The sequence below is a fragment of the Syzygium oleosum genome, unplaced genomic scaffold (assembly GCF_021117445.2).
Source record: "Syzygium oleosum isolate NSW1041296 unplaced genomic scaffold, Sole_v2.1 Sole_v2.05, whole genome shotgun sequence".
Classification (NCBI taxonomy): domain Eukaryota; kingdom Viridiplantae; phylum Streptophyta; class Magnoliopsida; order Myrtales; family Myrtaceae; genus Syzygium; species Syzygium oleosum.
Genome location: NW_026607489.1, coordinates 10,253,675 through 10,277,229, shown reverse-complemented (window position 1 = coordinate 10,277,229; position 23,555 = coordinate 10,253,675). Strand labels below are relative to the sequence as shown.

At 43.9% G+C, this 23,555-nt stretch overlaps 3 protein-coding genes across 8 annotated transcripts; 2 read left to right on the top strand and 1 right to left on the bottom strand.

The window, feature by feature from the left end:
- Positions 1–820: 820 nt before the first annotated feature.
- Positions 821–6,667, top strand: LOC115681766 (uncharacterized). 6 transcript variants are annotated; one of them, XM_056311837.1, is made up of 5 exons: positions 821–968; positions 1,890–4,175; positions 4,861–4,932; positions 4,999–5,820; positions 6,095–6,667. In XM_056311837.1, the coding sequence occupies exons 2-5, from the start codon at positions 1,961–1,963 to the stop codon at positions 6,316–6,318; spliced, it is 3,333 nt and encodes a 1,110-aa protein (XP_056167812.1). In that variant the 5' UTR covers positions 821–968; positions 1,890–1,960; the 3' UTR covers positions 6,319–6,667. The 6 variants fall into 6 exon arrangements, with proteins under 6 accessions (XP_056167812.1, XP_030461692.2, XP_056167815.1 ...); XM_030605832.2 differs by having other exon boundaries at positions 1,890–4,184; XM_056311836.1 differs by lacking the exon at positions 821–968 and adding an exon at positions 1,104–1,194 and having other exon boundaries at positions 1,890–4,184.
- Positions 6,668–9,616: 2,949 nt separating this feature from the next.
- On the top strand, positions 9,617–12,830 carry LOC115681722 (protein HEADING DATE REPRESSOR 1-like). Its single transcript, XM_030605758.2, has 3 exons — positions 9,617–9,965; positions 11,879–12,201; positions 12,304–12,830. Exons 1-3 carry the CDS (start codon positions 9,842–9,844, stop codon positions 12,502–12,504), a joined length of 648 nt encoding a protein of 215 aa, XP_030461618.1. The 5' UTR covers positions 9,617–9,841; the 3' UTR covers positions 12,505–12,830.
- A 1,771-nt stretch (positions 12,831–14,601) lies between these two features.
- Positions 14,602–18,557, bottom strand: LOC115681736 (uncharacterized). Its single transcript, XM_030605785.2, has 6 exons — positions 18,214–18,557; positions 17,218–17,466; positions 16,961–17,134; positions 16,771–16,877; positions 16,045–16,364; positions 14,602–15,396 (listed from the first exon to the last, which is right to left on the bottom strand). Exons 1-6 carry the CDS (start codon positions 18,340–18,342, stop codon positions 14,840–14,842), a joined length of 1,536 nt encoding a protein of 511 aa, XP_030461645.1. The 5' UTR covers positions 18,343–18,557; the 3' UTR covers positions 14,602–14,839.
- Between the last annotated feature and the right edge of the window lie 4,998 nt (positions 18,558–23,555).

The window sequence follows — 23,555 nt, the reverse complement described above, 5'->3', positions numbered from 1 at the left end:
AAAAAGAAAAAGAAGAAAAAAGTAATTACAAGAAACCAGCCAAACGTACATATCTCGGAATCCTATTCGGTTATTGCGAAAATTCAATTATCGAGAATCGACGGCTGCATGGAGAAAGAGATTACCCCTTTGGGTTTCGTCCCGAGATTGATCACAAGCTCCTTTATCTTCCCTCTAGAGAGATAAATCTCCTTGTCATATCGTATTAAGGTTCATTTAATCGTAATTCCATAGTAAGCTTCCGTACCGCACAGATCATTAATGATCTCCGTCGAATGGTCGATCGCTTGTGTGATACGATGCTTTATATGGTATCTACGATGAAATGGACCGGTAAATGATGTATCGGCTTTGTTTTTACAATCCCGTTTTGTCCCCCACAGCAAAATTTGGCAATGCCTCCATTAGCGCTTGAGGATCCTGCTCAGCACTGTGCAGGAATCAAAACTTCGAGGGGGGCTCGAGCATTCTTGAACATCGAAGGAGACCCGAAAAAAAACAAAGGAGAACAGAGCAGCTCGAGAGATTCTGCAGCAGCGAACCAACCAGGCAAAAGCAGAGGGGAGGAGGGAGGCCATCGCGTGGGGGCGAGGGAGCGACACGTGGAGGAAATGCGGGATGGGCCCCGCACCGAACCCTTTAAAAACCCTCCCCCCCATGGAAATCTCTCATAAGCGCCAAACAACAACGCCATCGCCATCTCCTCCTCTTTTCTCTCTCTCTTTTCTCTCTCTCTCTCTCTTCTCTCTTCACTAGTAAGTAAACGTCGTCCTTCGAGTTTCGCTTACCTGCGTTTCTGCCGTTGTTGTTCTTCTTCTTCTTCTTCTTCTTCTTCTTCACGTTCTCTTCGTTATTCGTGTAGGGTCGCCTGGCCGTTCCTCGTTTCGCTCCGGATGACGCTAGGGACGAAGCGGTTCCTCGGCGCGAACTCGGCGGTCTCCTTTTCGCGGGGATGATGAAGCGTCGGAGTACGATCGATCTCTCTATGTTTTTGTCGCGCGTTTTTTTCCCTTTTGTTCATCGACCTTCCGTTGTCTGTTCGAGTGGTCCGATCATTTTTTTTTTTTTTTGAGGAACGGGAGCTCGTGCCCGGCCTTCTGTTTCGTAGGGGGTTCGATTGATCATGTCCGGTTCTCTGTTCTCGTGAGCGATTTCAGAAGACAAGGAGAATCAAACCTTGTCGTCTGTCTGGGTGTAAGAAGTTTTTCGATTGCGCTTGCTGGGTCCCTTTGGTGGTATCTGTATTGTTTTTTTGACGACTGGGGTTTTGCGGTTTTTGCCTGTTCTTTGTTTAAGAGTTGGTTCTTTGCTTTTCTTTTTTCTTTTTTCTTTTTTTTTAATCTTTTGGAGTGATGGCTCTCCGTGAAATGAGGCTCTTGCCTTGTTGAGTTATTGGGTGATTTTGTTGAGAGTGGCATTGTGTCTGCAGTGAGAAAAAGGGATTCTTTCTGTACAAATGGAATTTATTTATCATTCTTCTTACCATCACTTGTTGTTAGTCATGTGAGAGGATATATGAAGAGCTTAGTTGAGCATGGCTGTTGTTTGGTGTGCGAGATTTCGGAAGAATAATGATGGGCAAGCAGATTGGTTTACGAAATTTGTGTACTAAGTAACGCGGGTGTTGCTCATTGCAGAATCCTAAGAATGAGAAGATAATGGTGATATCGGTCCCCATTTGGTGAACTTTTGATCTTCTTGACTGTGTAAAACATGTAGACATTTTTCTTAAAGCACACTCGTTTGGCTTAATTCTTCAGTATAAGAGCTTTCCTGTGTGTGTGTGTGTGTGTATTCACCAAGCCCTTCATTTCAGTTTACTCTGACCATGCGACACGAGTCTGTCAACTCAAGTTAATTTTCTTGCAACTGTCACTTTCCTTCTGTAGGGTGGTTTTCTTGAAGTGAATTTTCCAGATATCCAGACATAGGATGCTGTAGAGTGACAGGTAGAGGCGACATGGGGAGTGGATTCAAGCCGTCAACCCCCACTTCCCTTCCACAAGTGAATGAAGACCTCACACCCCATATGCTAAAGAATGAATTTGATGGCTCTACTGAGATGGTCGGTCAATTGAGTAATGATGATGGCGGCAATCTTCCCTCTCCTTGTACATCGTCAACAACTCCTGTTCCAAATGGGAACCCGCAAGGAGCAGCTTATTCAGACAACAGGGCCTTCCCATCAGCTAGTACTACCCTCACACTTGGTGACTTCCGGTTCAGTAACATGACGAGTTCAGTAACTAGATTCAGTCATACTAGTGGATATAGCAACTCCCCCATCCTGCAAGGACAAAGTCCGTGTACTCCAGGCATAAGTTGGAACTCCTTTGGGGTGCCTGAGAGTAGCTCTTATGGTAATTCAGTCACATTGGACAATTTGATGAACAGTAGACCCTATATCCGGGGTCCTTTGACGTCAAGAGATTATGCTGATTTCAGAGGCAATGCAAGCGCAGGACTTAGGACAATTGGACCTACATGGGCAACAAATGTAGCGGCAGACCATGATTCTGTGGTTGTTAGTAGTGTAGCCGACTCCCCCATCCTGCAAGGACAAGGTCCGTGTACTCCAGGCATAAGTTGGAACTCCTTTGGTGTGCCTGAGAGTAGCTCTTATGGTAATTCAGTCACATTGGACAATTTGATGAACAGTAGACCCTATATCCGGGGTCCTTTGACTTCAAGAGATTATGCTGATTTCAGAGGCAATGCAAGCGCAGGACTTGGGACAATTGGACCTACATGGGCGACAAATGTAGCGGCAGATCATGATTCTGTGGTTGTTAGTAGTGTAGCTGACTTCCCCATCCTGCAAGGACAAGGTCCGTGTACTCCAGGCATAAGTTGGAACTCCTTTGGTGTGCCTGAGAGTAGCTCTTATGGTAATTCAGACACATTGGATAATTTGATGAACAGTAGACCCTATATCCGGGGTCCTTTGACTTCAAGAGATTATGCTGATTTCAGAGGCAATGCAAGCGCAGGACTTGGGACAATTGGACCTACATGGGCGACAAATGTAGCGGCAGATCATGATTCTGTGGTTGTTAGTAGTGTAGCCGACTTCCCCATCCTGCAAGGACAAGGTCCGTGTACTCCAGGCATAAGTTGGAACTCCTTTGGTGTGCCTGAGAGTAGCTCTTATGGTAATTCAGCCACATTGGACAATTTGATGAACAGTAGACCCTATATCCGGGGTCCTTTGACTTCAAGAGATTATGCTGATTTCAGAGGCAATGCAAGCGCAGGACTTGGGACAATTGGACCTACATGGGCAACAAATGTAGCGGCAGATCATGATTCTGTGGTTGTTAGTAGTGTAGCCAACGGTGCCACCAATCTTCAGAATTCTCCCACAAACTTGGGAATCATGCAGGCAAATTCAAGCAGAGGTTCACAATACTTGTTGCGAGGACAATCAAGCAATAACAATATTCCTAGTCATCAGTTAATGAGGAATCTTGAGGACCAAATGCTACTTGCGCCTTTGCTAAATCAAAGATCAGATAGTGGTCAAGTAGGAGAGGACAGTGGTGACATGTCCAACATGCTGCAGTTCAAATCTCCCGAAAAAATTGATGGAAGAATTTTGACCCTTTCAACAGGAACTCACACGGAGATGAGCTCAAAACCTATCGTCTCTAGCAGCTGTAGTACTCAAGAAACTGTTGGGATCAATTATCATGGTCAAAAAGGTAATCTGCTGCATCAAGAAAACGGCACATCTGGAGGCTCTACTCTATTGCACAATTCAAATGGTAACTCTGTAAGCTCCAATAATGCCACTTTGTCCAGTAGACACCAAGAAGTCAGGTCAAGCCAGTGCGGCAATTTACACTTGCAGCATTGCAATAATAGATGTGTCTATCCTGGATCGGGCAATGGAAACCTAAGTCTTCAAGGAAGCATGGATATGAGATCTGCAAATATAGGTCAAAGTCATCTAGTTTCATCTTCAAAATCACCTGTCAGTGACCACTCTGTACTGCGCGGTTTGGCACAGCATGGGTCAACTAGGTTTCCATCTCCATCTTCTCTGTTTTGTCAGAATAATGCTCAAGCAGCTTCTCATGCATTGGGGAATTCTCGTACGCAAGCTGACAGGAATGTTTCGAGAGTGCCCTCTAAAGCAATCTCTCCGAGTAACAGCATCTTCTCTCCTCGTCATGGTCAGTCCGGTAATTTATGCATAGGCCTTCAGTCAACCACTACAATCTTTTGCATGTGTCCCTGACGACTAGCTCACGTGGACTTGCATGCTCAAATAGATTGATTGGCATTTTTTATTTATGCACTTTTTTGTCGCAGATGCTCACGTCTCCATTAGGGTTTCACATCTTATGCAGCTCTTTTTATGAGCTGTTAGTATAACCTTGTACAATAAGATGCTACTCTGCATCTGGAAACTAGCCATGTCGGCAATACGAGGTCAATGGCGTGATACGCCAGACAAACAGAGTTCAACGTCCTCCTCCTATCTATGCATTTTATACATAAACCGTTTGAATATGTCATGTAGAGTAATTAGGATGAAGAGAGTGCTGGACTGGATGTCAACAGTCAAGTTGAATCGAATATACAGGCTGTAGCTGGACCGGGCATCAACCATCAAGTTTCCAATCATGCAGATATTTCATTAGTTGTTGTTTGGCAGAAGAGTTGGAAGAAAGATTGGACTAGAAATGTGACCGTGTCTTGATATAATGAGATTCTTGAACATTGTTTCTTTTGGTAATTCCTAGCGGTGAAATGCTGTCCTATACATATGCTTTTATTTGAATAAAACTTTGTTTAGTAGGCTGTCAACAAGTCATTTATCAGGGTTCAGTAAAATCTTTGGCCACTCGATTGCAGGTAATCTAGGACAAAGTTGGGCAAATCATGTAGTTAAGCCAGTTCTAAATCTTCTTAGCTGCAGCTCTACTGGTATTTACTGGTTAGTAGAGTTTTACATTTTAGGTCTCATTGGTAATTACTTTTAATAAAATGCAGGTGCATTACCAAGCGCTGTTAAGCAACCTGAGCTTCAACAAATTTCCAATGTGCCCGTCGGACCATCTCGTAAGAGGGAGGCACCGCAACTTCCGGTGGCTACTTATAATGTGGTTCGCAGGAAGACCCAGCCCATCACTTCATCATCAATTTCTTCTTCAACACAAACAGCAACACCTTCACAACCTATCACTCATTCATCAGTTCCTACTTCAAGACAAACTGCAACAACTTTACAACCGACCACTAGGTCCTCTACTCCATGCATCCCATCTTCAAGGCCAACTCTGGCGTCTTTACAACCTATCACCTCGTCATATATACCTTCTTCAAGACAAAATGCTACTCCTTCACAACCCATACGCCAGGTTGCTTTGTCTCTGCCCCTTTTGGCCGAGCAGCATCAATCCATTGCAGGTTTCGTCCCAACACCACAAGTTGCGCCAGCATTTCCTTACCTAGCTCAGCCTATGCAGTATGCCCCCGTCCAACATCAGGGTGCTTTAGCTCAGCCATATATTCCAGTACCAAACCAGGTCACTCCAGTTCTCCCTCACCGATCTCAATCTGTAAGGCCTCCTTCAAATCAACGTCGAAATTCTCTACCTCGAGCTTCACCTCCTAGGCTCCCTGTGCATCCATATTATCCACCTCTACCTCGGTATTCTCCAGCAGCTCATGCAGGGCTGACTATAAGGCAGATTGCTCGACCTACGGCACCTGTATCACCGGCTGTTCCCCCAAGAATTGTACCTCAGGCTGCTCGTCCGCCGCCGGGAAATGCAAATCCTTCTGCACTTTCTGCGCATATAAGATTGGAAGGTATCTCTTCAGACTGTATTTTCTTTTCTATTTTGGTACTTACCTTTGGGAAAAGCATTCTATGCCTTCGCAATTAGGTCAATGGATCCTCTCAAGCCACTGTGGTATCATTCGGTATGATTAGAGCTTCATCATGCAGCGATTACTAACGGCCCTTGTCATGTTGCAATATCATCATTAATTGTGACTGGATGCTGTGACGATGTGGAAATCCACACGATACTGTAATTCTTTTTGCCGTGAAAGAACTGAAGTAGTAATTCTGATATTGCAGTTGAAGATGAAGCTTCCCAGCTCATTGGACATAATTGTCTCCTGTGCAACAGGGATCTTCGATATGTACCAGGATCAGGTCCTATCTCAATACCGTCCCGTCCGCCCACCATTTCTGTTCTTCCCTGTGGTCACACATTTCATGAATCTTGTTTGGACTGGATCACTCCTCAAGACCAAGCTAAAGATCCTCCATGCGTCACCTGTATTTTTGGTGAAGACTGAGTCCCGCGCTGCTCAACGGACACATCAATTTTTGCCGATTGTTGACTTTTAACCTCTGCCATTTTGGAGGCAATGACCAAAAGTATAGAGATAGATGTTACTGAAGTTTTATAAGAAGAGTCCAGTACCGGCTGAATGCATGCAATTGTTCATATACAAGGATAACTGGCATATAGGTTCTTCGGTTTTTTGTTCGCTGAACATATGGGTGTCTTTAGGAGCAAAGCACATGCTACTATATGGCATATGCGAGATACTGAGCAAGGTATGCTCTGCCATTGTAAACATTTTCAAACGGATTTTGCACCTCTTTTATGGACAAGAGGACCTTTGCTTTTGGGGAGATTAATCGGCGTTTCCAGTGGTCCAAATCATTGAAGTGTTTCGGTATCTTACTACTTTTTTTTACGTGTCTGCACCCTACCTCGCTCTCATTATCACAGTTTTACTTCTTTTCTCACACGGCTAAGAAGCTGCTGCACCCCAATTCGGCCGAATTTGTACAAGTGCCCAGTGTAGTAGTATCTTAGACTGATGATTCAGTTTTGCTGGGGGCACAAAGATTGGTAATTCATTGCAGTATGTTCTCGTTTCATGGTAGGAAAACGTTACCGCGCATGCTAATCTGCCATGTGCATAAACGAAGGATTAATCTAAACAAAGGCCCACTTAGGACCTTCTTTCGGATAGAAATGAAGGATAGAAATGAAGAGTGCATTTGTTTCACGGAAAATATAACGTTTTTGGAAATTGTTTTCCGGAAAATTATTTTTCAGGAAAATAATTAGTTTTCCTTTGTTTGGTGATACGTGATCGAAAATATTTTTTGGTGTTTGGATCTCAATTGGAAAATGATTTCAATCCCATGATTTTATCTCAAGCAAAAAAAGATTTCGATTTTTTAAATATTTTTATTTTTAAAAATAAAAAGGAAAAACAAAAAAAGAAAGAAAAGAATAAAATATTAGAAAAGTAAAGGGAAGAAATTTCATAAAGTATTTTCACCTTCTTTAATTAGGGAATTTACTTTCCAAATTTTATACATAAATATTTTCCTTGATCGGAAAGTGTTTTTGGTTGACTAATCATTTTCAACGAACCAAACAGGTAAAAGTCTGGAAAACAAATTCCCGAAAAACACTTTCCCTGAAACAAACGCACCCGAAGTGATTACTTCTATTGGGTCCATCAGGTATGTGGGCTAAGCCATCGAATCAAGTGGGGAGGATCGATGGTGTGTTTAAGCTGACAATGGCTAGCACTTGGATTACGCCATCCAATCCAAAGACCCAATGGCTAGCACTTGGTTCTTTATTTTGTTTTCCTCGTAAAGATGATCGTCACCCATCGTGGCTTATCGTTCACAATGTGGGGCCGGCTTGAATAATGGACACATCAAGATGGTCAAAATAGCAAGATCCGAAGATTGAATCGAGCGCGGAACGACGTGGTAAGTTCGATTTAGCATAGTGACGCGGATCACGTATGCTTTCGCGTTCAAACCCTGGTGGTGAAGTAAATACTAATATTTGAGCCCTAATCCTAGTCCCCAGAAGCCTTTATCGTACCTTGCTGCTGGCTTGCATGATGTGCAGGCAATGTGGGTTGAAGGGTATTATTAAGATCACACATTTCCGTGTGTTCTAAAACGTGGGTCATGGCTCATCAGATACCTGTCAACGTTAGGAGGGACATTAATTAGACTAGATAAGCTTTTGGCATGGGCCCTTGTAATTTTAAGCAGTTGGGCAATTTGAAAAACGATGATGGGTTCAAGGCTAACATAAACGTGACAGGAAGAAGGGCAGTTGAACAGGCCTGAGTTGACCTCCACTTGGATCACTCTGTTTTAAGTGGAGTTAACATAGACACATGCGTACACATACACACATACATTTGAAAAATGCTGTCACTGTGACTTGATCGGCACAAGGAACGAATATACACACTTTGATTAGTTAGTCCTTCTGCCGCTTTAGCGATTTCTCGGTGAAAATTGGCCGGAATAACTATATTGGAATGCCTGCGTAAAGTTTGAGGACTCAATTGTCAAAGTTAGAAAGATTAAGATTGAATTGGCATAGGTAATTTTTCCCAATAAAAATGGATGCATGCATGTTCAATATACGACGTCAAAATTTTGGATAGAAAGTCTCTTAATGACATATACATTGCTAACTGCCAAAAAAAAACATATATATATTGTTAGATTGAACCCTAAATATAAGTTGTGGATTTTAGAATGAGAATGACCCTATTAGGTTATACTACAAACTAATGATCATTTTCTTTTTGGAATTATTATATCTAAGGCGAATGCTTGCATTCGATAAGCTTTGTGAACTTCCAATAAAGAAATTTTGTTAAACGCCTCAATAAAGAAAGTTTATCCTGTCTGACATCTTCTTCTTCTATTTTTTTCCGTATTCTGTACGATCAGCGAACGCTCGTTAACAAGACCCAAATTAGAATTAAAATAAATATAGGAGAGGAAACATGCATATCTAGCAGTTGGGGGTTGCGGTTCGAAAACTTCTTGTGCACGGTGTACATATGTATCAATTAAATCATTACCTAATCGAGAGTGTCCCATACGGGGAATGACAGATAAGGTCCTAAGCACACGCTTATCGATTCCCCGATATCCTCCAACCTATCGGTTCTAAATAAATCATTTAATGACGAGATTTCCAAATAAAAACAAAATCATACGACTTGGACATCCCATTTGTATTGCTACGTAAATGGAGCATTTGAAAATTTTGAATTTGATGTCATCATGTCTAAACGAAAATAACGACCCTATAAATTATTTATGGTTCCGTTTGTTATTTTTCGCTCATGCATCTTACAAAAAAGAACGAACTTCGTTCACGAAAATTTCAGAAGTAAATTATTAGCGATAATGAAAATATTTTTTAAATGAAAACGCATGTTAATTTCAAAACAATTGAAACTATTAGTTAAGTTAAAATGCTGCGGCAGGCATATTCGTTTCGTGGGAATTTTCGACACGGCGGACAAAGATAGGGGCCGGCTAAAGGATAAAAACAAATACAAATACAAATACAAATAAATGACGCGGGAGGTGACGTCAAAATTGGTCGCGTAGAGCCAACCGTGGGCATCGAATCCCGACACCATCCTCGGTAAATCCGGACCGTCGAAAACACCCCCCGGACCCCCACCCCAACTCCCCCGTGGGGCCCCGGGTGGGTCCCCCCCTCGTTTTCTGATTGGGTATTTCTTTCGAGTTTTAAAGGGGGGGGGGGGGAACCAAACGATTTCCTATCTTTCTTGGCTCTCTCTCTCTCTCTCTGCTCTGCGCTCTGCTCTTTCTCGGTAAAATACCAAACAGCAACAAGAATCGTGGAGACCCAGGAGGCGAAGGCGACGACCCCACCGAGAACAGAACAGCGTTAAAAAGCTCTCACTTTGAGACCTCTTCCTCTCTCTCTTGGTGGGTGGGGTTCTTGTTTGGACCTTGAGGCTTGAGCTTCCGGGAGCTGTGGAGGTTCTTGAAATGGTGCAAGGAGAGAAGCCGGACGGCGGCGGCGGTGGCGGCGCGGCCGTGGATGGGAGCCTTCCGGGCTTCTCTCCGGCGGCTTCGAGCCCTCGGATTTTCTGGAAATCTCGCAAGAGATCAGGTAACGAGGCTCGATCCCTTCTTCCACATCGGAAGTTTGTGTGGTGATGCGCGTGATTTGGACGGATTTGTTGTTTTGGGTCTGTCGTATGCTTCGTGAAGTAGGAGAAAGTGCGAATCTTTTTTAGGGTCGCTGCATAAGTCCGACGATTTCCTCGTGGGTTCGTGTTTGTTTGAGTTGGGTTTGGTGTGAGGGTGCTTCGTATGCGTGTACTGCAGAAATTGCTTTCATTTCTCTGTTGCGCAATTGCTTATTGATTCAGCGAGAGAGAGAGAGAGAGGCACTTGCTGCAGCTAAGTCTTTGCTGGTACGTTACTTAACTGGTTGGGGTTAGCTGGCTTACCTGTCGTTCTCCATCTCTCTAACTATTTCGAATATCTATTTTCTTATTCAATTAAGGCCACCAATCCATTTCTTGCCCTGTTGCTGCAGTTAAGATGGATGGCTCCAAAAGAGTCTCTACTTATTTTATTGATTTCTTCCCCTTCAGCTACACCATAAGTTTTCAATATTTTTTTTTTTTTTGAGATGTGTGGTCTTTGTATATCTGCTTAATGTTTCGTGGGTTGTATTTTATATAGGGTGCGGGGAAATGGTCCATCTTTTTAGCGTCGACTCATTTTTCTCATGATTGGATCCAATTAATTGACTTTAGACAATTGGGAGTTCTTTATTAGAAGTCTTGACCAAAGTCCTTATTTCTATGGTTCTGTACCCTCTAAGACAAGAATTGTTTGTTCAGAAAGTTGTTAGTCTTTTCACAGTGCCAGAATTGCGATTTTGTGAACAATTGTCTGCCCTTCCGTTAGGTCAGTATGTCGTCCTTGTCTAACTACTAGGTATTTGTGTTTTTTCCCTTGGAGCAGCCATAACTACATAGCACTTGTTTGTGCCGTTGCATTTAATCAAGACAGTGTTTATGCAAGGGGACACATCCTTCAAACTTTTTCTCGCTTGGCAATGTGCGTAAATCCAAAGAGCGTCTTTCATTTTATGATTTAATCGATGGAGTTGTCGATGACAAAGCCACCTCCCCCCGTCGGCTTTTTAGGGTCGCATATTCGTCACTAATGGCATAGATGGAACTACTTGTGATTCGTTTTTACATATTTGGTATCCTTAGATGTGTTATATGAGATCATGGATGAGGCAAGATGTGTCTGCTGTTTGATTCATGTGATTTTATCTGTTTCAGTGTCTTATAGATGAACCAATCTTGTGGTTTGCCGCTAGCTTTCTGTTTGAAAAACAATTGGCCGTTGAGTTGCTGTAATTCTTTCAAACAAAAAAAGAAAATAGACCAATGATGCCTTCCATTCCTTCAGTTTTGGTGGCTCCAAAATTCCCTTGGACCCTCGGCTTTGGTCTCTTTTTCTACTCCGCTCTATGATCTTGAGTATAGGATGAATTGGGTGAGTGAAAACTGGATTAAAGGACTTGAGTGGAAACATAGGTTTGACATGTGCGCACCTGTGCTGTCTGTCTTTTTTTACTAGGATGTGTGAGCTGATTTGCTCATAAATTCTTTTTGATAGTCTCACATCTTGGATCCAATTAGTTATGGAAGAGAATACTAATTTGGTTGCTTTGCCGAGGATGTTGGCTTGGCGGCCTATATAATCATCTCTTTCGGCGTAAAGATGTGAATATGAAACTAGACCTCACTTGGGCACAGTTACAGCTTTACACTGACCTTTCTCAATGTATCAGCTTGAAGATTGTGCTTATTAATATCACTAGTGCTCATGCTTTTGATTGAGTTGTTCTCGATTCATAGTTCACTTCTTTCTCATTTTGAAGTCAAAAGAAAAAAAAGAAGGTATGCTTCTCACTTATTTGCAGTTCCAATTCTAGAATACTTGGTACTAGAATCTTTTCTTTTCCAAATTTCCAACAACTAAAATTTCCAACAGTTAGTGGGAAGTTGTTGAACGAGGTAGCAGATGCTGCTGATAAACTTCCCGACAAGCAGGAATATGTGCCGACAGATGAGAATATGCAAGACTCGATGCAGATGCCTCCACTATCCGAGCGTCGAAAGGCTCTGTTTGAGCCATTGGAGCCTGTGGGTAGCGCCAAGGGCCGACGGCCATCAAATGAGTCTTTGCTGCCACCGCCCGACTTCGATACTGCGAGCTATCCACGAGGCTGGCTGATCGGGAAAAGGCGAAAGCTTGTGAATGTCGACGTGGTTGAATCCATGAGAAGGATTGCTGTTCAAGAGATGAACAGAAAGGTGCTTATTAGCAAAAAACACCTAACCTCAACAAATACTAATCTAACGCCACTTTTTTCTACTCTTTAGTGAAATCTTAGAACCCAGACATGATGCGTGCAGGACAGGGAAATTGATGGCCTGAATGAGCAGTTGGAGGAGGATGCGCAGTGTCTCGAGCATCTGCAAGTGCAGCTACTCGATGAAAAGAGCAAGCGCTCCGAGGTCGAGAGAGAGAATACGATGCTGCGGGACCAGATATCGATGCTGATGAACATGCTGGACGAAAATGAATCGATGGAAGATGTGCCCGACGAGCCTTAGACACGGCCATGTTGGTAAAAACCTGTTCTTTCTTTCATTCTCTGTTTCAATTTAAAAGAGTCTATGAATATAAACGTATGAAAACAGCAAGGCATAGCTGGACCGTAAGAATATGCATGTTCTTTGATATGTTACTTTTCCTCCCAAAATTCGTTTTAGAGGGTTAGAGACTCCTTTGTTATCGAGGTAGCTGTGAGTGTCATTATCTATCTGGTAAAGACAAAAAAAAATATAGGAAATTAGCTGATACCATGTAAGTGCAGGTTCCTGTTTGTAATTGAAATTGAACATATCGGGTCTGTAATACAAAAGTCTGTTGATATAAACTGTATTGTTCTTCCTTTTTGCTGCGAGTTCTTCTGTCTGTTCCTCTCGCGGAGGAGCCGAGGACCGGCGGCATCGGAATTGACGCCATTGCTGACCTACCCCTCTCTCTATCTCTCTCCGTCTCTCTCTGTGGATTATGATCGGAATTTGCTCACGTGCCGTGTTGCTATTTCCTAGTTAAACAAGTCAGGCAGCTCAGGTGAGCTCGCCGAACCAATTGCAGGGATCACATGCAAAATATGTTCCTAACTCGATGGGGAACGCTTTGATCTCACTATATCATATCCGCCACGGTCTCGTTTGGACTAATTTTTGCCTTTTGACTTTTTGCCTTCTTTCTCAGAATTTTGTGGCGTAATGATTTGGCTACTCTTTTAATCGGTTCTCTTTTGTAAACCATCCCACCATAGCATACGTAGGTCCTTTACAAGCGGTAAAAAGAGCCAATTGAGCTCCCAAGGACTGCGAGATAATAGAGTTTAATCCAAGCTCCTCTTTTAGCCCAATCGGCCAATCTCTTAGGCTACAAATGACAAATATTTTGTTTCAGAAATCAATTTTTGGCCAGAAATTGATTTTTCTATTTCTATTCCTAGAGGAGTTTCTGAGCAAAAAAATACGTTTGATAACGACACAAAATTTCTATTCCAGAAATAGAAATTTGTTTGATAACGGTACAAAATTTCTCTCTCTCGGGTGACTGGAGAGTGGACAGTGGGCAGCGAATGGTGGCAACGGACGGTAGACGGTCGATGGTGGTAGTGAACGGCGGATGGCGGGGGGAGGTGGCGGCGAACAGTGATGAGGCCAGTGTGGAACATGGCAACTGGAGGCGGCCGGCAACGGGACGAGGGCAGCGGCGGGAGGAGGGCGATCGGCAACGGGAGACTGTGGCCGGTGGACGGCGACCAGCAGTGGGAGGTGGGCGATGGCCGAAGGCGGGCGGTGGTGGAGGAGGGAGGTGGGCGGCGGTGGGAGGTGGGCGGCGGCAGGAGGAGGGCGGCCGGCGGCGGGAGACGGTGGCCGACAATGGGAGGCGAGCGGCGGTGGCCGGTAGATGGCGCACAACGATGGGAGGCGAGCGGCGGCGGCGGGTAGCGGCAGGTGGCGGCGACTGACAAGTGGGCGGCGATGGGCGGCGGGTGGGTGACCGGCTAATAACGAAAACGAGCAATGAGAAGAATTTTAACTTCTTATTTCTGTTCCAGAAATAGAAAAGCAAAAAATTTTTACTTATGATTTCTGTTTCAAACCTATTTTTGAAATAAAAATTTATTCCAGAAATAGAAAATGGAATTGCATTACTAAACGAATTTTTGTTACAAACCTATTTCTAGAACAGAAATAAAAAAACAGCATAATTATCATTCGCAGCCTTAATTGCCACTCATCACAAAACGTATTGACAAAAGAGCATTATAACTATAGAGTTCTCGATGGCATATGGCACCCGAGACATCGCAGTGCAAATTCTTGGCAAATCACGGGTAAAAAAGGTCACGTCTACCGACTCTCCTGCATAAACTCCGCAAAGCACATGATCCCCTGTTTGATCCGAGTAAAACGGGGTCGCACTGCGATGTATTTGGGCAACTTGTCAGAATCGACAATCGTCCAAGACAAAAAGGCATGAAGTCTGGCGCGCAAAACGCCGGGTATGCTGCGCCTTCTCGCAAAACCACCTGTGGCCCTAAAACCTTTGAAATATACGCAATCCAACGTATAGATTTGTTCCAAACTCCAGCAAAACTACAACTGACTCCATTCAAGTTAAAATCCAATCAAACTTCAAAATGGAAAACTTTCATAATTGCCCCAAAAATCCAGCACTTCTCTAACCATACACAGATAAGCAATCAGGTTCGGAGGCCGAAAGGTAGGACCCAATTTTAAAAAAAAAGAAGTAAGGTCTAGGCTCCCTATTTCTGGACATGAAGATTAACGTCCGGATTCTTCATCAATTCTAAATCTCAGAATCCTAAAAACTGGAGATCATGCCTGGCAACTCTTATCTACTTTGATTTTTAAAATCCTCCAACAGGATATGAGGTAGAGAGGCTATTTTTGGAAGATTAAGCAGCAGTTCACCCACAGATTCGTTTCTCAGCATCACCTGTCTCTTGGGACGTGTCAACTCATTCTTCGGCTCAGCCCCCGATCCACATCGTTCCTCAGTAATTGCAACCTCACGTGCAGGAGCAGTGCTGTCATTTTGCACATCCATGTCGTTATGTTTTTCTGTGGTTTGCAGATGTCCTGCGGTTGAATCATCTTTCTGGAGAAGACTGCAAAGCGAATTGACCCTCGACAAGAAAGCCCGTTCATCCGAGGCCGAAACTTGCGAGTCACTAAATAAGTATCTGGTTAAATCCTCCATAACATCCGTGCTCTGTAGTTCCTCAGCAGATAAGAGTGGATCCCCAGCTGCCCTTCGTTCTGTAATGCAATTGCCAATGTGACTGACCAAGTCACTCACCGACATTGAGCTGTGGAAACCAGGTACTTTTATCTGGCTGCATAGTTTCTGTGCCTTCCCAATTTCTTCGACAGCACAGCCATCGACCACTGCACAAATCAGTAAATTGCGTCTTAGAAAAAAATAGTCACATCCTTTAACATGAGAAGTGATGATTAAGGAGCCACTTAAGGGCGCCTCTTCATTACGTATGCATTCGCATGAAGTTCCAGAGAAAGAGTAAGGTCAGCAAAAGTGGCTTATTTCTACACACAGCACAATCTTAGCAAATGCCCAAAATACTGACTGCAAATATAAAAGCAAAATAGAAAGTGCCATTTCTATCCAAATTAACGTTCAATGCTTTCTTCCGACCAGAAAAAAAGTTAAAAATGCTTTCTCAAACTGTAGACAAAAGAGAACCGATTTCACGGCACTCATACAAAATATATTGTGTACAAGACCAGCCTAAGGCTTAAGCTGATAAGGGTTATTCATCAGCCGCAATTGCCGGAACATCTAACACCAAAGAAAAGGGCAGAGACAATTTTAATTGGTTCTGAATTGTACTTGTTAAAGACAGATACATCCAGCTGCCTATCTCACATGGACAAGAGCATTCTTACTTTTATAAAAATTCAAAGAGATGGTGCAAATTATATCATGACATTTGTTCCAATTTTACACAACAAAAACATAGGAGAAATATTGTAAGCAACCATCAACGTTCACCAATAATATTGGACAAATATTTTTACCAGAGCTGGGGGAAGATGTGGTCCACAGGAAATTATCAGGAGCTGTACCAACAAAATCCTGCTGTTCACTCTTTCTTGGACACAATTGGCTTGCAGGAGGTGAAGTGACATGACCCATAGCAAACAAGGAAGATGCTTCCACACTTAGCCCAGGGAAATTTGGTCCATTCTTGTCCAACAAAGAAAATTTGGTATCAAAATATGGAGAATCCACTGCTATCTCTGGTTGTTGACTAAGAAAATGGAGACGTGGATCGCATTGAATGAGCTTTTCAAAGTGCCTCCCAAGTAGTCCTTGCGGGCACTGCAGAAAATGGTGCCTACACCAGCAATAAGAATCCCACTGTCATTGTCGGTACTACATAAGAGGAAGGTTTTCACTCTTTCTCTCTCTTTAAAGAAAAAAAGAAATCTATAGTTGCAACATAAAACTCGAGCAGACTAGTGCAGAGTGCATATGCAAATATTTTAAGAACAAGCTGGCTTAACTCGTTACAAGCACAAGTACTTTAAACAAATATTTTTTGGTAGATGTTTAATCCTGGGGAGAACAATACTAACCACTTCTCTGCCTCACTTTTATAAAGTAATGCTCATTTATATTACTGGCATATAAAGGAAATCCTGCTACCAAGACATAATGCAGTCAACCATTGAGTGATGTGTGATATACTGTGATTGAACAGCTAATGAGAGTGACCCCAGAAAAAAGAAGTTTCATCTTACCTGTGTATGCTCGCTTGTCCATTGGTAAAATCCGATGTTGGCTGCCACAATGTATGCTTCCGAGGTTGTGGATTTGTCTCCCTAAAGAAAAGAGGCTGTCTTGCCAGCTAGATACAAAATGTAACGCATCATTCATACAGAATCCAGAAATGGAATTAAAATATGAAGCAACCAAGGAAACAATGATTACCACTACGCCTAGATTATCGTTTCCTTCCATAGAATAATTTGCCTTGACGGCCACGATGTCCGACCACTGAATTTCGATCTTATTCTTAAGAGCACCGTCAAGAACTTCCCAAACGAGTTTATGCTTTGCAAAGTAGCATTTCGCCACCAAGTCACCCTCATATCTTGACCTATACTGCAATTTAATGACAAAGCCAAATACTACGCATCATTCAACTTAAAACATAATAACTACACAAGATGATCAAACGAATCTACCTCCCACGCGCCAATTTTGAGAACTGAAGCAGGGAAATTGGAGGCCTTGAGCTTATCGGCAGCAACGCCTTTGTGAGTTTTATTGCCTGAAGTGGATGATATCAGAGTGGGTTCTTGAGAGAGCTTCATTTGAACCAACTCCACAAAGGATTCACTTTTCTTAAGCCGCAAACCCAGCGGGCTAGGCTCATTCAGCGGATTGTACACTTCTGGTGGGATTCCGAATATATCGCCACCAACTAAATCACCCTGCCGCGCAAAGACATACTCGCAGATCAATATCAGAGAACCAACCAACCCTACTGCAGCTTATGATAAACAGGAAAACATCCCCTGCTTCCAGACCGTTCAGGGACAACAATCAACCAATTACCGACGATAAACAGTAACTTAGAAACGACCCCATTCCAGTGATGGGATTTAAATTTCGATCAACTGAAAAACAGCTACAATACACAGCTTGCGAAACGAGAAAGCGAAAGCAGGAAAGAGCAGCAACTCCTCTTTGAAACTCAAAAGTCGAAGCACACGTCATAGAACCAGTCCACTACGATTAAAAAGGATTCAACTCATACCGAACAGAAAGCCGCTCCCTCCTACTCCGTGAAGGTATAGATAACTATTGACACAATCTGCTGATCCTAATCCATGTTCGTCAGCCAATCAAGCACAAAATCTACTGGCCCTTTCATCATCAGCAGAAAAATCAGTTCAAATCAACTGCAAGAATAACTACGGACTGATTCGGATGGTCCGTCCTCGGGACACGACCCTAATTTTTTATTTTGATACTGTGCTATCGACACAAAACTAATTCATTCAGATAATTTTTCCGCCGCAATCCGTTCGTATATCTTTTCTTCCGGTGACGCGTTTGCTTCTCGCGTTCTCAAGCACGCGACACCTCCCTCCCCTCCCCTCCGTCGCGCACGCGCGCGCGCGCGCTTGCGCTTTAAAGGAAAAAGGGAATTGAGGAAGTCAGAGAAGCGAACGGACCTGCAGAGAGAAGCTGAGCTTCGGCCGCTTGTCGGAGTGGGCGAGATCGTCCCGATCGACCCGGTCGTCGACCTCGAACTTGACCTTCCCCTTCCCGCACGATTCCGCCATTCCAGGAAGATGAACCATCGCAAGCCAACGCCAGAGAAGAAGGAGGAGGAGGAGGAGACAGAATCCGGCGCGTCAATTCCAATCCCCGAAACCACAGCTCCCGAATCTCGAACTAGCCTTCGCACTGCACACGACCGAAGAATCTCTAATCTCTATCTCTCTGGTTTTTTTTTTTTTTTTTTCCTTTCTCTCGCAGGGAAGAAGAAGAAGAAGAAGAAGAGTTTGTTTTTTGTTGCGCTCCCTCTCGCTCTCTCTCTGATGAGGAAGACGAGCCAGCGGAGCGACGCGCGTCGACCGAATCGCCACGTGTCGCGGGCGTGGCAGCTGGGAAATTCCCCTGGGGCCCCCCTCGCGGTCGCGAAATAACCGAACCGGGCTTGGCGGCCGAAATCCAGGAGGGGGCACCGACGTCTTTTCCGCCGGCACGCGCGGTTTCCGGATAAAAAGGGGCGCGGGCCCCAGGGGGGTCGGGAAGGTTCCTCGGGGGGGGGGGGGGGAGGAGGGCAGGGGCGATGGACGATCCTGATCTCGGCTGCGATTGGTGACACGTGTCGCGCCAGCTGGGCTACGCGACACGTCCACGGCGTCGTTGGCGTGCCCGGACACGTAACGTCGGTCCTTTGGGGGTTGTGGGGAGTGGGGCCCCCCGGGCGTGTTGCGGATAAGATCGCCACGTCGGTCGGACCGTGCCTTTTACTCTATCTACCTGAAAGGGAGAAAAGGGTTAGGAAAAAAGGAAACAAATATCGGACGAAATCGGAGGCGATTTCTCTTTCCTAAAAAAAAAAGGCACGAATTGGATTCCGATTGAAATTACAAATTAAATCATATGCTTTTATTTAAATAATTTGACCCGAGATCCTGACCAAAAACTAAAAAAAAAAATTGATCCGAGATCGGATAATTACGGAGCTACTTTAAGTGCAAATATACAAAGATTGATGTGATAGCCCGACCAATAAAGCATTCGACGCGACGTCGGGGGAGGAGGGACATCACGTGCTAGAGAGGTGCAATTCACCTATAAGAAGTTTTCTGTTTAAGGAGGAACAAATGGCCTTTAAATTTTAGCTCTATATGCAATTCAGTCCTTGAATTTTTAATTTATTTAATATATTTTCTGAGCTTTTGTTTAATATGCAATATCGCCTCTGAACATTCCTGAAATTTCGATAAACGTTCAATCTACTTCCATAAATTATAATACAATACTGTCATTCCATTATTTCAAGTTCATGGATAAATATTGAATATTAAATATGTACAAAAAGTTGGACGATATTGTAAATTGAGTTAAAGTTTATAGATCACATTAAAATCAAAAGTTCACGGACGATATTACAGATTGAGTAAGATTTCAGGCGCCGCTTATGTCATTTTCTCAAAAGTAAACGAGGAAAGAAAATGGTGATGCGTGTTCAATCTCTTCGTCTCCAAGCAAGGGGAGAAGAGGAAAGGCTTAAGCACGAGCTAAAAGGAAAACAACACAAAAGGGCAGGAGGCCCATTAAAGGCCCATAAAAGGCCCACGGTAGTATCAAACAGGAGCAAACGCCATAAGAAGTGGGCCACACATGAATAGGTGCGCGAGGCCCAAAAGGCCCATTGAGATAATATTTATGTGCGGCTTTTTTTTTTTTTCTCATCATAGATTTTGTACCAAATAAAAGCTAATTTCTCGATCTCTACGTCATCTCCTGACGGATACCCGGCACTCTAAATTTGTTAGAGATATTTAAGATTTTCTTCGGAATATATGTCGGTACTTTGTATCCCTCAAGATTGCACATATATCTGTTTTTTGGTTGCGCATATCTTGATCGTTGCGTTGTCTTATATAGTCATCTAACGAAGATCTGTGTGATAGTCCCGGTGACGCACTATGCGCACGAGACATGACATGAATGTCGGTAAATCCGCCCAGCGCGCCCCGTGTCCGCGGGTCGGGATCGATAGAGGAAAGACGGAGGTTGGTGAGGCGAGCCCGATTAAGTGGGAGCAGTTTTATTGAGCTCTGCTCGTTGCTACGCACGAAGAAGAAGTGTCGGAACTGGACCATTTCATGCGCGTGTGGACCAAACCGAAGCGCTGCCCTGCACGGATCAAGCGGGGGAACAGCAGAGTACGTTGGGGAAAGGGGATGATAACGCTCCTCTAAAATCTCCTGTAAACGCGAAATGACCGCACAAGAAGATGCAAACTAGAAGTGGAAGATCAAAAGAGTCAGTGAGGGTGCTCAATGTAGACTAGACTACGTCGACCCTTTTGCTCTTGTGATCCAACTATAAGAATATTCAACGCAAAAGTTTAATGTGCTCGGCCTGGCTCGGCTTGTGAAATGGGCGTAGCTCCTGTCGTGTGAACAAGTTATGACCACGGGCAATGAGTTTCTAAGGGCCCGTTTGGTAACGTGCCAAATAGTAAAAATTTCTGTTCTTTTTTTCCCAGAAATAGTTTGGGAACAGAAATGCGTTTGGTAAACTTTTTGTTCCCGGGCATATTTTTGCAAATATTTGTGCCGAGAAACAGTTTTGGAAGAGAAACAAGAAGTAAAAAAAAATTGCTTCTTGTTTCTCGGCACAATTTTGAGAATCAATTTTTTTTCTTTTTTTTCTTTTCTTCTTTTTGTGTTGCTCTTCTTGGGTTGTGGCCGGTCGCCGCCAGCCGGGCGGCAGGCCACGGCCAGGGCCGCGAGGCTCGGCCTCGCCCGGATCCGGGCGAGGCCGAGCCTCGCCATGACCGACGGCGAGCCGCCTCGCCCGGGCGGCGAGGGTCCGCCCTCGCCCTCGCCTCCGCCGTGACGGCCGGCGAGGGCCGTGACGCCCTCGCCGGCCCCGGGCGTGGCCGGCCACCGGCCATGGCCTGGGTAGAAAGAAAAAAAAAATTAAACAATTCAAAATATTATTAATAAAAAGAAATTTGTGTATAGTTACCAAACGCATTTCTGTTCTTTTCTATTCCAGAAATAGAAATTTTGGACAGTTTACCAAACGCCTTCAAATGCACAGAAATTGTTTCCGGGCATAGAATCAAAAAAAATCATTTCTGTTCAGAAATAGTTCCCGGGCACAGAATGGTATTCATGCGCACCCTAAAAGGGAGTGAAAGAGTGGAAGAGCTTTTGACCCGTTCAACTCAAAACCGTTTTTTCTTTTTTTTTTTTCTTTTGAAAGATTGAGTTAATAGATGGAGGGAGGGAAACTCCACGAATGTAAGACACTTTATCATCGGATATTTAAGCGACATGTGCTTAACATATACGAGCTAGTACTAAGTTGTCAAGATATGCTCATAAAAGGAAGGTACTGCAAAGTTATTGCTTGCCCTAGTTTGCTCTTCTTTTAAAGGGAAAAAAATGAACAGCGGGAATGGGTCACAAGCGGTGGTGACCCTCCTAGACAGTACTTTAGAAATTTTGTACCCGTGACATAATTACTGCTCATTTTGAGCGTACCCATCACCACAATCCCTCCACGGTGCTAGTGGGAGAAAAGTCGGGGTGATCCTCCATTATCATAACCTGGCCGAAACCTACACCACAGATGAACCAAAGCATCCTGATGCTAAGGAACCACTCGGTTCCGACGTATAATTAAGGGAGCCCCAAACTACTTGAGAGTAAGCCCTATACCATTGCGAACCAAAACTTAGTGAGGCTAAAGAACCACTTGGGGTTTTCAACTTGTAACTAAGGACGTCCCAAACCACTTAAGGGTAAGCCCTACACCATTAGGTAAACCGCCGTGATGATCTCATTTCGCCGTTTGCGATTTTTCTCTCGAGACTGCTCATATCATTCTCGTTAAAAAGTATCCCGAGGGCAGCTCGTCAACAAGTCATCTAAAGTAAGTTTTCAGCTCTCCATACGCAGTATTTCTCGGGCTACGGAATTAACCCTTTCGAAATAGAAACATTCCCCGTGAAGCATGCTTGACGAATGCCTCGAGAGCATCTGTTAACAAGATCTCACTCATGTAAACGCAAAGATAACCGGTGCTTCTTAAAGGAGCTCAAAAAGGTACGCAATCATATGGGATGTCGACACATCGAATCTTCAATTGTAGTTCTGTGCTTGGACCCTCTCTCTGTCTCTCTCTCTATTGGTACATGGCCAGGTCATAAACAGGGAACATGACATGAATTGCGTTCGAGAAATGAGCGATACTAAGTTGGTGGAATGGGCGACGCCATTTATTGAGCCACGCTAGCCCCCCCATCCACTTTCACCATTTTGCCCCCCCGAAAGAAAAAGAAGAAATTTCAGCCAGGCCCCTCATAGGAACAAATCGAGGGGGAAAGGGGAAGCATTAAACAGCGTCTCTTCCGCGGACATACGTATCTCCGATGATCGAGACGAGATGGGCCGAAGGAAATTCGATGTCTCCTTCGATTAGGGAAATGATCGAGCTTAACTATCGCGATCGCGGCCTAATTTCGGCTAATCGGCTCGGTCGTGATGTGATCGCGCGCGGGGTCGTTATACTCTCGAGAACCCAAAAAAGCATTGGCAGGGATCCGAGGTGAATCTTTCGTCTTTCGGTATCGTACGAGTCGACTGGAGCCCCGATCCCTACATTCTCTGTCAGTCCGTGATTGAGATCAGAGGAGAGCAATCGGCCGTGCGGAGTTGGCGGATGGGAGGTGCCCTTTTAAATGCGAGTGCTTCGGTGGATCATAAATTCCACCTACAAAACTCGGCCCTGAAAGCACGAAGAAGATGGTCGGCAGAAGAGAGAAAATTTAACCACTCCGAAGAAGAAATTAAGAGAGAGAGAGAGAGAGAGTTGAATGTTGGGAATTTGATTTCTCTTTGGGAGGGATTAGAGGGCTCGACAGTGACAAAGCTTAAGGTCCAAAGAACTATACACATGTTCAATCTTTTCCGTTGAGACCGGATCACTTTCGAACGGAGAGCGCGTCGACTGAACGATGCGGTAAATTTCTAACGGGTGTTTGAATTGGTTTATTGATTGAGATATAGATTTACTGTTTACCACACGTCATTGGATAAATCCACTATATAAATATATGGATGTTGATATTTTGACATTACTGTTTTGAATATGGACATACATATTAGAACGTGAATGGAGCTGATCGTGTTGTATAGAAACGGTGTCGAAGTATGATAAGAGTTCTCATGGAGGCCAATTGAAGTCCTTAATATTTGTACACATAGGCTCATCGTAATGGAATGCGCTCCCATAGTTAATTTTCCACTTACAATCCTCT

Coding starts and splice junctions, on each gene's coding strand:
- LOC115681766 (XM_030605832.2), top strand. CDS start 1,961: ATGGGGAGTGGATTCAAGCCGTCAACCCCCACTTCCCTTCCACAAGTG. Junction 4,185..4,860: donor TCCTCGTCATGGTCAGTCCG/GTAATTTATGCA, acceptor ACTCGATTGCAG/GTAATCTAGGACAAAGTTGG. Junction 4,933..4,998: donor TCTTAGCTGCAGCTCTACTG/GTATTTACTGGT, acceptor AATAAAATGCAG/GTGCATTACCAAGCGCTGTT.
- LOC115681736 (XM_030605785.2), bottom strand. CDS start 18,342: ATGGTTCATCTTCCTGGAATGGCGGAATCGTGCGGGAAGGGGAAGGTC. Junction 17,135..17,217: donor TCAAAATTGGCGCGTGGGAG/GTAGATTCGTTT, acceptor ATTAAATTGCAG/TATAGGTCAAGATATGAGGG. Junction 16,365..16,770: donor GGACAAGCGAGCATACACAG/GTAAGATGAAAC, acceptor TTGCTGGTGTAG/GCACCATTTTCTGCAGTGCC.
- LOC115681722 (XM_030605758.2), top strand. CDS start 9,842: ATGGTGCAAGGAGAGAAGCCGGACGGCGGCGGCGGTGGCGGCGCGGCC. Junction 9,966..11,878: donor GAAATCTCGCAAGAGATCAG/GTAACGAGGCTC, acceptor AATTTCCAACAG/TTAGTGGGAAGTTGTTGAAC. Junction 12,202..12,303: donor TTCAAGAGATGAACAGAAAG/GTGCTTATTAGC, acceptor TGATGCGTGCAG/GACAGGGAAATTGATGGCCT.